The following is a 14,111-nucleotide window of genomic DNA, read 5'->3' as shown; positions in this document are numbered from 1 at the left end:
TGCCATGGAAATGAGGATGGGTGGGAAGGGAAAGGACATTCCAGGTAGAGAGAACAGAACATGTAAGTGTAACGGGGGTTGGGGGGGCGCATATCTAGGGAGGGGTTTGGGATGGGAATGGGGTAATAAGGACAATTATGTGAGACCATAATCAATAAAATAAAAATAAAAATAAAAATAAAAAAACAACAACATGTAAGTGTAAAGAGGTGTGAATGAATACTTTCATGTAGTTGGTTCAGTAGGATTAGAGTTTAGAATATGTTTGGCCGAATGTTAGGAGATAAGATGGGAACATGACATAATAAAATGTCTTCTCAGGCACACTAAAGAAAATTGACTTCATCCTAGTGGTGCAGAACCTTTAAAAAGTTTAGGCACTAGGAGGGTACTTGTATTAGAGAAATGGAGGCTCTTGTGGTTTTCTGTTGCTGCATATAAGCCACTCTAAAATATAGTGACATAAAACATTAACTGTCTTATTATGCTTAAAATTCTGTGGGCAGAATTCATTCAGAGCATATAGAGAGAGCTTGTCCCTGCTCTACAGTGTCGGGAGCCCCAGATATCTGGCATGGTTCTACTGGAGCCATATATCTGGGGCTGTGGCCTTTCTGCACATTGCATCCTGTGTCTGGAATCTCTTTCACTCATTTGTCTGGCTTAGTAAATGTCAAATGAAAAGAACTCACTAAATATATAAAGTACTATTAAAGTACTTAATAAATTTAAAAGTAGAACTACCACTTGATGCAGCAGTCCCATTTCTGAATATGTAGCCAAAGAAAATGAAAGCAGGGTCTCCAAGAGGTATTTTCACTCCCATGTTCATTGCTGCATTATGCACAATAGCCAAGATAATGGAAACAACTTAGTGTCCATCAGCAGATGAATGGATAAAGAAGATGTGGTGTATATATACAATGGAATATTGTTTAATCCTGAGAAAAAAAGAACTGCTAACTTTTGTGACAACATGGATGGACCTTGAGAATGTTATAATACTAAGTCAAACAAGTCACACCGAAAGACAAATAAATATTGTATAATATCCCTCGTGCTGTATGTGGAATCTAAATAAGTTGAACTCTGAAACAGTAGAGTGAAGGTTACAAGGGATTGGGTGGAAGGGTAAATGGTAAGATGTTGGTTAAAGTGTACAAATTTCTAGTTATAAAAAGATGAACAAATTCTGGGGATATAATATACAGCATGGTGATTATAGTTAACTATATTGTATTATATGTTTGAAAGTTGCTAAGAGCAGATCTTAAATGTCCTCACCACAAAAAAGAAATGGTAATTGTGTGATATGATGGAGGTATTAGCAAAAGCTACAGCAATTTATATATCATTTTGTAATATATAAATATATCAAATCAATACCTTAAGATTGTATACTTTAAACGTACACTATGTTATCTATCAATTATATCTCAGTAAGTCCAGAAAAAAGAAAGTATTTGCTAAACAACAAATAAAGAAAGAAAAGAATTTGAGTGAATGGCTATTTAAGTATCACAAATCAGGATTTTAGAAAAAATTAAGCCATGGGTTAAACTTGGATTATATGCAAAAGTTGTGTTATGAAATGTAGTCTTATCATATTTTATTCAATTGCCTTGGTACATAACTCATTACTTATTTTCCTTTTCCCCATATTTTCCACAAGGTATTTGAAGCAGTCATAGCTTGGGTAAACCACGACAAGGATGTAAGACAAGAATTTATGGCTCGGCTGATGGAACATGTACGGTTACCTTTGCTCCCTCGGGAATATTTAGTTCAGGTAAAAGCATTTGCAAAACACATGAATACACGTGACATCGTGTCACTGGGCTGACCGCATGTAAATCCCTGTTACAAAATGCTGAGAGTGGGGTGAAGGGCAGAGAGTAGTTAAGGCACATGCAATCCTTAGTCTGCTCTCTCTTAGGCCAATCCCATTCTTGTAAATTTGTTTGCCCTCTCTCTAATTGGGTAAACAAGTACTAGAGCTTATCCAGGTGGTATTTGTGGGCATTTATTTACATATGTAAATAAAAACCTATGGCTCTGCCCAGCTGCTCTGCATTTTGTTTTTTTCCTTTGATAGCTTCTTCTAATTGCTGTGCAGAACTGGAATTTTGACACTCTATACTGATACTGTTAAATTCTGCTTTGTAATTTCATGCCTTTGATTTCTATCTTTATTCCTAAGCTGAGAAAAACCAGGTTATTTGAAATAAATAGGTATAAATGGGTCTTTAGTAGTCTCTAAACAAATTTGAAGTTTACTTTTTTGTTGTTGGCATCCTACTAGGTACATTTCCACATTTTTATAATTGAACCCATTTAAAGAAGCATTTTTTATTAAGAGATTAGATTTGAGCATTTTAGGGTTTCTCAGAGCCTCATTATTTTTTGTAATCATTGGTACTCAGCTGTTAAGAAAATGAACAGAAAAAACCTGCATTTGAGGTCAAGGATAGCAAGGACAGACTTATTTGTGGTGTAGGCCCACTGTTATAAAGTATTTTAAACCCTTTTTCTGAATAGCTGCTGTCTTGTGTTTGAAAAAGTTTGTCTTTATTAATATTGCCTAACCCTCCTGAAGGACTCATCTAAATTATTTTTTCTTGTTTTTGGTACTATCTGGCTTGCTGTTTAAAGATAAGAAATAGGTGGATATAACATTATCTAAAGATTTGTCTATTGCTGATATTGACATATGATTTTCAATACAGTTCATTATTACTTATACTAGAGACCCCGATGCATGAAATTCATGCATGGGTAGAGTCCCTAGGCTTGGTCAGCAACCAGGGCTGATCTGTGGGGCGACTGGCAGGGCGATTGGGGCTGAGGGAGGGGCACCCCCTGGCACCTGCCTTGCCTGGCCTGGTACCATCTGCTCACCGGCCCCGTTCCCCGTCACCAGTTGCCTCCCTCTGAGGGGTGACTAGCAGGGTGATTGTGGGGCCCTCACTGGCTCCCACCTTGGCTGGCCTGGGGCCTGCAGGCAGTTCCCACATTGAGTGCCTTCCCCCTAGTGGTCAGTGCGTGTCATAGCGACTGGTCATTCTGCTGTTTGGTCAATTTGTATATTAGGCTTTTATTATATAGGACTAAGGGCCTGGTGCACGAAATTCGTGCACCGGGGGGTGGGGAGCCCCTCAGCCCAACCTGCCACCTCTCACATACTGAAAGCCCTCGGGGGTGTCCTACTGATGGCTAAGCTGAAATCTGGCCTCCCTTTGTGGGAGGCAATCTGGATGATCAGGGGAAGGCACCAGCTCCATCACCCTGCTGCTGCAGCCATTTCTAGTCACCACAGCCACCAAGGTGTTTTCATCAACACGGACTCCAATCCCTTCACCAAGAAAAAAATGACAACTTTCATTAGGCATTTTCAAGATGTGTCTTTCATAGGATATACATTTCTTTCTTTTCTTTTCTTTTCTTTTCTTTTTTTTTTTTTTATCCTTACCTGAGGATATGTTTCCATTGACTTTTAGAGGATGTGGAAGAGAAAGGGAAAGACAGAGAGCAACATCAAAGTGAGGGGAACACTTTGTTTGGTTGCCTCCTGCATGAGCTCTGGTCTGGGCCCCAGCCAGAGAGGAGCCTGCAACCTAGGTACATGCCCTTGATCAGAATCAAACCCAGACCCTGCTGTCGGCAGGCTGAGGCATTATCCACTGAGCCAAACCAGCTAGGGCAGGATATGGCATTTCTTAGCCCTCCAGCAGCGGACCTTCGTTTTTTTTCCTCCAGAAGTGTGGTGGAAAGACCCTAGATCACCTTTTTGGATTCTTATTACCCAAGTTACTAAGAATATTACCAGTGGCATAAGGAAGCTTAGCCAATGTGCAGTCAGAAAAGGTGTTTCCTCTATAGTTCACACCAATCAAGGGCTGGGCCCCTCTGGCTCCCTCTGATCACCGGGTTGCCACTCCCCAGGCGGAAAGCCTCTTGGGCAGGAGCGGAGTCACAGCTCTCTGCGATCGATTGCAGGGTGTCCGCTCCTGCTCCCTGCAATCCATCGCTGGCGGTCCACAGCTTTCAGCCTGGGGCAGGAGGGGACCCCCAGCTCCCTGCGATTGATCTCAGGGTGTCTGTTCCTGCCCAGGCCTTACCTGGGTGTCAGGATGTTCCTGGGACACAGGCACTGGGCGCCTGTGTATGCAAATTAACCGCCATCTTGTTTGAGTTAATTTGCATAGTCACGCTGATTGGCTATGGGCGTAGCAAAGGGTACGGTCAATTTACATGTTTGTCTATTATTAGGTAAGATATGTTTTTCTCTGCAGACCAGATACTTGAGCATTTTTTTGGCTTCATTTATTTCTCTGTGATATTTTAACTGTAACTTTTAGACTGAATTAGAGAGGATGGTTACTTGCTTTTTTCCTCCTCTTTACTATTGTTTCTTTGGCAGTTTTTATTATGAAATAGCTGTCCCCTCATGGGGTTTTGTGATTTCTTCTCACAGAGGGTGGAAGAGGAAGCACTGGTCAAGAATAGCAGTGCTTGCAAAGATTACCTCATTGAAGCCATGAAGTATCATTTGCTGCCAACAGAGCAGCGTATATTAATGAAGAGTGTCCGGACCCGGCTGAGGACACCCATGAACCTTCCCAAAGTAGGATCTGTTGTTTATACTTGTTATTATTTCACCTAAAAGGCTTAGTGAGGTGTTATTTTACTCATCTGGATTTCCATGCTTTATTGTTTTAGTTTCCAGGCAACAGACAATGTACCTAGAAATTCATTTCTCTGTATATAATTCAACTTCTCTATTAATTTTGTCTCTGGAGATTGGGGATTGCTTGGTTCATTTAATTTTTATAAGCTGCATGATGTCACTCTTCTGGAATAGACAGCAGCTGGGTTTTGTCCCTGTAGAGTTTTATTATCTATCTCTAATTATAGAAGAAAGCAAAATCGGGCTAGGTAGAAATTCTCTGTAAGCTACATGGGGTGGATAAATTAACTGAAAACTAAGTAATTTCACAGAATTACATATTAGAACTAAGGATGTTAAAACAGCTTGTTTAGTTCATTTCCATCCTATTCCCTGTTGTATATTATTTGATGGTTCATCCATACATCATATGTTGCCATTTCAGTGTAGATTTCCCATATGATTTTCCAGATTTCCAGTGTTCGTGTTTTCCTGTGTGAAAGTTTCATACTCTACTTTCATATTTTAATTGAAGCCATTCGTGTTTTACTGTTTTAAATCTCCATCATTTCTGTCTCTCTGGTTGTAATTCCTTCTCTCTTTGGTACTAGAAGACCAACACTCTAAGCACCATTTTGTGTATGGTCTAATCAGAATGATCCATGATATCATGCTTTTACTTATGCATTTAGTTTTAGCTCTTGTGTGTGTTTGGGGCAATGATGGATGAAGAAATAAGAATTAATCTGTTACCATTGTTTTCTTACCTCATCTTTAGTTATTACTCTATCCTTTCCATTAAATTATGTCCTTTAAATTATTTAACTTTAATGTTTTATTTGGTGTTTCTTCAAGTTTTTATTTTTGGAATCTACATTTTTAATTGCTTCAAATTTATATCAGTATGGTATTGTTTTTTCTGTTTTGCCCAGTGTTAACAACACTTCTCAATTTAGAAGTAACAGCATATTTTGCCAGTGTGCTATTTACTTTTTCTATATCATTAGTAAATATTTTAATTTAGAATAGACCTTAACACTGTCTGGTGACACCTCATTAAAAATAGTCACTCACTGACATAGTCCATTTATAGGACATTTCAGTCCATATGATTATGTTTATTATCAAAGCCAAAAAGAAGTGATTTGGCATATAATGTCTGATGAGATTCAGGGTGAAATAGATTCTAATTTGGCATGATTTTTAAACATCCCTCTGTGTGTTGTTCATCATTTTGTTGGAACCTAGAAGTTTGAATGCTTTTCTCAAAATATTCTAAATTTTACTGACAATTATTATCAATTTAAAGGTATTTACAAGGCATTCACTTCCTACCGTTTTGAAAATTGGTATTTGCCTTTTTTAAATTTTCTGATCTCTCCTCAGTTCTCCAAGATTTTTCAAAAATAATTGTAAGTGGCTCAGTAAGTACATTAGCTAGTACCCTTAACACCTTAGTATGCATGCCTTCTGGGTCTGCTGATTTAATAAATGTTTACATTTTCCAAATACCTTTTTACCTGCTTTTATAATTAGCCATTTATATAAGTCTTCATTACTTCATACTTGTCCATATTATTTAATGTCAGTTTTTGCTCTTAAAAAAAATAGATTTATAAAAAGTATTCATAGTTTTGGCTCATTTAAATGACCTTTTTTTAAATGCTAGCCTTTTCAGCTTCCTTCTAAATAGTTTGCTTTATCTTTAATACTTTTTAAACGGTTCATCTTTGTAAAAGATCTCTTCTTAACTTAAATATTCCCTCTAACGGAATCTTTAACTTATCTATCATTAGTTATGCTGCAGAGATTTTGGGGGTAAAAACTAATTCTTTTTTAAATTCTGAAATAAACATGTCGCTTTCGAAATCTTCTAAAGTTTTTGGCCAAATCCCATCATGTATTCTATTTTCTCCTTTTAGAGTAGTGATCATCTGTTAAGTTGACATTGTTTCTGGGCTTCTCTAGTTGTAGCTTTGGAGTGGCCCTTCCAGTATTATGCCTTTGGATTTCTCAGTTCTTAGCTCTTATTTTGTGGTGGTTATGCTGATCAATGGAGGTTCTCTTTTATTCTGCTTCTCAGGGTGGCTAGGGAGGAGGAGCAACAGAAGTGGCAGAAAGCACTCAGTGAGCTACACTTTTGCTGTGACTTTGTACTTGCATGATCCGTCTCAAAATTTATTTACCTACATGTATTTTTGAAAAGGTGCTTGTGTTAGATGCTCTTTCAACAGCACTATTTGTCATTTTAGAGTGGTTATATCCAAGATGAATTCTAAGGACGTAGGTAAGAATGAAACAAAGAATGATGTTTTCTTTGTGTGCATATTTAAAAAGCTTACATATTTCATAGTAATCATCAGTCAAATCAGACCAAGTGTGGCATTAGTGCTGAGAAAAGTATTGCAATATTTTGATATCTCTTCCACAACAGTGACTTAGTACTTTTATATTAGGCTCTGATTTCATGTACTCATGCTAATTTTCACGGATGATTTTTTAAAATATATATATGAAACATTAGGTTTGCATTTTCAGTGAACAGAATTGGGGTTGTACAAAGCAGTGTTTTTCAACCTTTTTTGGGCAAAGGCACACTTGTTTCATGAAAAAAATCACGAGGCACACCACCATTAGAAAACGTTAAAAAATTTAACTCTGTGCCTATATTGACTATATATAAAGTAATTCTCTTGAATAGGAATCAAATAAACACAAAGAAAGTATTTTATAATTACTTTATTATGAAATATTAAGTAAACAAAATAGTGAAAAATTATAAAATTCTTGTCTTGTCTGCACCTACGGCACACCAGGCAACATCTCGCGGCACACTAGTGTGCCGCGGAACAGCGGTTGAAAAACGCTGGTATAAGGCACTCTTGGATTTGGGCATTATAATGAAAAACCATATATGTTTTGCATCTGGATTTCATTGTTAGCTTCTTTTTCTCTTTGGAATCTGTATTTTTACAAATGCTATAATATTTCTGCATATATTTTTTATGTTTTACTCAGAATATTTATTGGATTTGCAATTTGGAAATTATAGAACTCAAATTTTTTTTTTAGGGCACAGGTTTTTAAACTAATATTTGCTAGGTGCAGAAAATAAAAGAATACAGTTCAATTGGCCTACATTCAGGATAGTCACTTGAATATGTTTAACTCCCTACCCCTTGCCTTCATCAGGTATGTCACATTTAGTTTCTCCATACAAACAGGTCTTCCCAAATCTTTATTCCTTTAAATTAGCATAAGTAGTCTGGTGTTTTACAAATGAGAACAGGTATATTTTACAAATAACTGAGGTGTCAAAGTCATGAGAACCTATTTTGATGGTAGTTGCACAGTTGTTTTTATCAGTTTCTTGATTTCATGCAACTATCCCTGCTCTCTTGTCTTCCCATTTAACATTCTTCCTTGTCTCTGTTATTTCTGATTTCTGAAGTCCCAAAACCTCAGTTCAGTTTTCTTCTCTTGGGTGAGTGAAGGATAGATATTACTACCATTCTCTGTGCTCAGCAGCACATTTTCTCTTCCATCCTCATTTTGGTGTTGCAAAAGTGAATTATTATAGGAAATTATGAGCTTCAAAGCTTAAGAATCAAGAAATAGAATCAGTATTGTTTCTCAATGATTATTTTGAAAAATATTCCCTTCAGAATTATTTTTTTGTTGTTGATTTTTATCAGAGATGTTAACCAGGTCTCTGCCAACTATTGTTTAACCTCCAAGCAGAGGCTAGAAGTTTAAACACAGATAGATCTTATATAAATTTCTACATACAGGGTTCATCTTACTGTTGTATTTTACCTCAGTGATTTTTTTCCCTTTGGTGATTGGATAAGAGAGTACTGCAGATTTTCTTTGTCAATTTTTTTTCTCTTATTTATTTTCATTCAACACTAGAAGAGTGGCAGATCTGGGGGAAATAACCATATAATTGGTCTATGTTGTCTTCTTTTTGAAACCTTGAAAATTCCTTTTACTCTCCAGTTAATAAATTACTAAATAGGCTTCTTTTTGGAAACGGGATTTATTCTGACTCAGGAATGATGTTTTCTGTGTGTGCATCTTTCTGTAGTTGTAAGTTCAGGTGGGTCATGGCTCAGTCAAGGTTGCAGACCTCCCCCTTTTGTATGTGTGACTCATTCCATCTTTTGTTTGTTTGATTTTTTGTTTGTTTTTTTAACATCTGTTTTTTCTATCATCACCTCATCTTTCCCCCAAGGTCCTTTGCCATTCTTTATGGTATCTCTTACACAACATCCTTAACTTTTATGTTCTTCTGATTAGAAGGCTGTGTTTTCAGTGTTGACAAAGTGCCTGCTTGTACTCAGTGAAGGACAAACACAGTGACTACTAAATTCCATCTATCTCACAAGGTTCCAATCCTCCCAGAAGCTTTCTTCACTAAATTATGGCAGTGTTCCATTTTCTGATCAGCAGCAGCAACTAATGCCTATAGTAATTTTATATCTTTTTCGTCATATATAGTTGTATATTGTTCTTGAATTACTTTATGTGTCTTGTCTCCTATAAGCTCTTGGTAGGTAGCGTCCATGTCTTATATTTCTTGTGTATAATACCTAGCACAGTTTGGACAACTACATATGATAGACACTTAATTAATAGTTGTTGGACTGAGTTGATTGAAGAAATGTATAGACCTCATTTACCCTTAGCACTAGATTATTGTGCATTCATTCATTCATTATGATTTCTAGTGTCTCCATTATCTGTCCTATTGGTTTATTTGTGGGGCATCAAGGGAGGTCTCTTGACTTGACACCACAGGAGTCTGTGCTCTCTTGTGAACTCCAATTCAACTTCTCTTTTTCAATAGTTCCCCCACCCCTTTCCATCTTCCTTTTAATACCTGATGTCTTTGGCACCTCACCTACCCACTAACATATATTTCACTTCTGTGTGCTCTCTGGGACTGTGGAGGTCTAATTCCTGATTGTTACAGGCCAGGATCTGGTTTATAGCAAGCCCTATGACATATTGCAGCCTTGCCAGTGCTGACTGCCTGCTGTTTTTTGGCTTAAATACTGCTTTTGCTTGAAGGATCAGAAACTTATTTTAGTTTCTGAAATCCTTATTTTTGACTAAATGTGCTACAGAATAGAATTGTAGTTCTAACTTGTGCCCCTTTTGTTGATGTTTATGAAATGTTGATTAGGTGGTTGTTACCCCCCAGCTCACCCTTCCATCTTCATCCTAACACTCTCCACATCAGTCACAATTTGTAAGACTTTTTAAGTCCCAGAATGTGCAGTGGCTGTTTGTTCAAGTGCTAACCTTTCTGCCCTTCCAGTTGATGGTGGTGGTTGGGGGCCAGGCACCAAAGGCCATCAGAAGTGTGGAATGCTACGACTTTAAAGAAGAACGGTGGCACCAAGTAGCAGAATTGCCTTCCAGGAGATGCAGGGCAGGTAAGCAGTTTCCTACTTCCGGGTCCATTGGGAGCTTCTTGCTCAGTTCTAGTTTTGTTAATTAGAAGAATCTTTATTAGAAAAGGTTTGATAAAATGGCTATATGGTTAAACAGTGATTCAGGAGACCCATATAACTCACTGATGTGAATAGCTGCTCTGCCAGTATCTTTACAAATCTTTCTGATTCTCTAGTATAAGGTGTAGTTAGTAGCAATTTGCTGGGTGTGGGGTTTTTTTTGTTTTGTTTGTTTTTTAAAAATTTACTAGTTTATCCACTTTTTGAAGCTTAAGAATTTACAAGTTGTAATGGTCCTTACTGTTTCAGAATCACATGATCACATATAATCTACTTTAAGTCCTGGAGAAATTTTGAAATGGCTGGGAATTTTCTTGATGACTTGCTGGCACGTTGAGAAAGAATCTTTAGGTTGGGACCTTTAGTTCTAGGAGATTCCCAACTTAGCTACAGTTGCCTTCTTCCCAGCGTCCATTTTATAAACATTTGTTAAAATAGACCTTATTTAGTAAAACTATAATCAGAAAAGGCAGTTGCAAACTCTAAGGAGTCTTCCTGAAGCTCAAATTTGGATCCCTTATTCATAGTTCCCATAGCAAAATGAATTCTAAGTGTAACGGAACATTTCTCTCCTGGTAGTACTTTTAACAATACATCTTGGAGGTTGTTACATATCAGCATAGAGTTACCACATTCTTTTTTTCTTTTTTTAATATATTTTATTGATTGTTTTTTACAGAGAGTAAGGGAGAGTGATAGAGAGCTAGAAACATCAATGAGAGAGAAACATTGACCAGCTGCCTGTCGGGGGTGTGCGGGCAACCAATGTACATGCCCTTGACCGGAATCGAACCCGGGACCCTTCAGTCTGCAGACTGACGCTCTATCCACTGAGCCAAACTGGTTTCCGCGAGAGTTACCACATTCTTTATGAACTGTCTAATATTTTTTTGGTGGGGGGAGAGGGATCTGGATGTAGTACAAGTTTTACTGGGTTTTAATTGAACGTTAAGATTGTTTTTAATATGTTATAAACAATGATAAAATGAGTTTCTTATACATGCATCATTGTGTACAAATGATAATATATTAAAGCAAGATAAAACACTGTAGAACTGGAAGGGAGATGGAGAGAAACATCAATGATGAGAATCTTTGATCGACTGCCTTCTGCACAGCCCCTACTGGGGATCGAGCCTGCAACCCTGGCATGTGCTCTGACCAGGAGTTGAACCTTGACCTCCTAATTCATAGGTCGATGTTCAATCTGCCAGGCCCATTGCATTTTAATAATCTTAGAAAGGAGGACCATTTAGTCATTATGAAGTCTTGCTAATGAATAGCATTTCTTAGGACCTATTTATTCAGTCAGGATTCTCTTAAGAATCAGTTATTCTAATAACAGCTGTAGACATATTGAAAGCAGCCTTTAGGTACTGATGGTAGTGTGGTCACACGGTCATCGTTAACTGCTGTTTTTCTTGTGCAGGCATGGTCTACATGGCTGGGCTGGTTTTTGCTGTCGGTGGCTTTAATGGTTCCTTACGTGTCCGCACTGTGGATTCCTACGACCCCGTGAAAGATCAGTGGACCAGTGTTGCTAACATGCGAGACCGGAGAAGCACTTTGGGGGCTGCTGTATTAAATGGATTGCTGTATGCCGTGGGAGGCTTTGATGGGAGTACAGGTGATTTCCTTTGCATTTTTTTTTTTCACATTGCTGTTAGAATTAATGTAGTCATCACGTTTACATTGCGAATCATGGCACAATTATGAGATATCTGAGCATTTTAATAGGTGTTATAAAGCTAAGTTTAAAAATTCCATCAAGAATCTCTTTAAGTGGTATAAGAGTAGTATGTAAAATTTCCTTTATGCATTAGTATCAGTCATCTCACTAAGTTTAAAAAGCTGATAAATGTTAGTAGTTTGGGTAGGAGCCCTCTGGAAAAGAAGTCATTCCTATTTATCACTTAATCGATACGTTGACTGACATTCCATCATTTTTCTCTTTTAATTTTAACCCAGTTTCACATACCTGAACTGTTGTTTCCTAACAACACGTGTATAAAAGAACAACCACCTTACATTTTTTCTAGAGGAGGAAAGGAAGAGCACTGTGTTTCCTTACAGGTTTAGCATCGGTGGAAGCGTATAACATAAAGTCTAACGAGTGGTTTCACGTGGCTCCCATGAACACGAGGAGGAGCAGTGTCGGCGTGGGTGTTGTTGGAGGTAGGTGCAGACACTTCCGCTGGGGAGCGTTTTCAGGTACGTGTGGCTTCTTGATTGTGAGGAACGGTTAGGTTCTTCCAATAATCTAAACACCAGTCTCTAATGGGCAAGCAAGTGGTCATTTAAAAGGGAACGTAGTATTGTAAAATTTTAAATATCCTTTAAAAAAAATGTTCCCTTGTCTATATAACCTATATAAGGCCCTCCTATGCCCACTCTAGCCTCTCTTACACCCTCACACCCTCTGTCAGAGTCTCCCTCTTCTTTCCTCCCTTCTCTGTCTCTTTGCATATTGTAACCTATATAAAACTGTTAACTGATATTAATGCAGTTATTTGGGAGAACAAATCAGATGGCACGTATGCAAAATTCTATATCTAGAGAAAGCTGTTTAATGTAAAGGGTGGATTGCCACAATTTTTTTTTTTCTTCAAATATATTTTATTGATTTTTCACAGAGAGGAAGGGAGAGAGATAGAGAGCCAGAAACGTCGATGAGAGAGAAACATCGACCAGCTGCCTCCTGTACATCCCCTACCAGGGATGAGCCCGCAGCCAACGCACATGCCCTTGACCGGAATCGAACCTGGGACCTTTCAGTCCGCAGACCGACGCTCTACCACTGAGCCAAACCGGTTTCGGCGGCCACAATTTTTTATATCATACTTTGTCTCCCAGCGGAGTTTAAGAAAGGCTGTAAGTGTTTTTGGTGTGATTTCCGCGTCCCCTCCTCTCCCCACTTGGGTAAATTTGTGAGTTGCCATGCCCTCCCCACTATGGATATAATTCTTTGCACTACCTTATTTTTCTTTAGCAGCTTTATTGAAAAGATAAATTACATTATACAATTCATCCATTTAAAGGATGAATTCAGCGTGTATCCATCACAGTTAATTTTAGAACATTTTTATTACCCCCAAAAGCATCCCTACTCTCCTTAACTGTCACCTCCATCCTCTCTAGCTGTCAGCAGCCACTGCTCTACTTTCTGTCTCTATGTAAATTTCCCATTTCTGAACATTTCACAGGATTTGGTCCTTTGTGACTGGCTTCTCTGACTTAGCACAATTTTCAGGGTTCACTTGTGCTGTAGCATTTACTCGTACCTCATTTCTTTTTGTTGCCAAATAATATTTTATTTTACACTGTTACTAACTTTGGTTTAACTTTTTTTTTTTTTTAATTTACTAAGATAACTTTGATATTTAATTTTTTGCCAGGGTGTTGTTCACTTTGTGGTGTTACCCAAAGACATAATGAGTGTACTTTCTGTTCTGTCAGATTATTGATGAAAATGTTACATTACTATAATAATACGTATATACTCTGCAGATCTTCATAATATCACTTGGTAACTCTACATATCACCATTAGGCAAATTAGTAACACTTTAAAGGGAAACTCTGATACCATGGAGGAAAATATATTACCTCTGACTTGCAAAAGGGCTCTGTATGAATATGGCTCTCTTTGTGATCCCATGTTTAGGTTTGCTGTATGCCGTGGGGGGTTATGATGGAGCTTCCCGTCAGTGTCTCAGCACCGTTGAATGCTATAATGCTACGACCAACGAGTGGGCCTATATAGCAGAAATGAGTACCAGGCGGAGTGGAGCAGGTGAATAGGAACTTCATTTAGCAGTTGAAGTAGAAAATGATGGAAAAGAATTAAGTGAAATGATTCACTGACATATTTTTATGTTTTCAGAAAATATACACTGATTCTAATAACACTGTTAAAGTGTCCTTTGA

At 37.8% G+C, this 14,111-nt stretch overlaps 1 protein-coding gene across 1 annotated transcript in view; it reads left to right on the top strand.

Moving 5' to 3' along the window:
* The window catches only part of KLHL2 (kelch like family member 2), a 77,862-nt gene that overhangs the window by 56,067 nt on the left and 7,684 nt on the right, over positions 1–14,111 (top strand). The window contains exons 7-12 of the mRNA XM_084883977.1: positions 1,673–1,789; positions 4,475–4,624; positions 9,990–10,107; positions 11,615–11,812; positions 12,259–12,360; positions 13,849–13,977. Coding sequence (XP_084740103.1) covers positions 1,673–1,789; positions 4,475–4,624; positions 9,990–10,107; positions 11,615–11,812; positions 12,259–12,360; positions 13,849–13,977 — 814 coding nt within the window. The remainder of the gene's footprint in view (positions 1–1,672; positions 1,790–4,474; positions 4,625–9,989; positions 10,108–11,614; positions 11,813–12,258; positions 12,361–13,848; positions 13,978–14,111) is intronic.

Source organism: Pipistrellus hanaki (assembly GCF_964339955.1).
Source record: "Pipistrellus hanaki genome assembly, chromosome: 5".
Taxonomy (NCBI): domain Eukaryota; kingdom Metazoa; phylum Chordata; class Mammalia; order Chiroptera; family Vespertilionidae; genus Pipistrellus; species Pipistrellus hanaki.
Note: the sequence above shows the minus strand (reverse complement) of the source record. Positions and strands in the feature narration are given on the sequence as shown.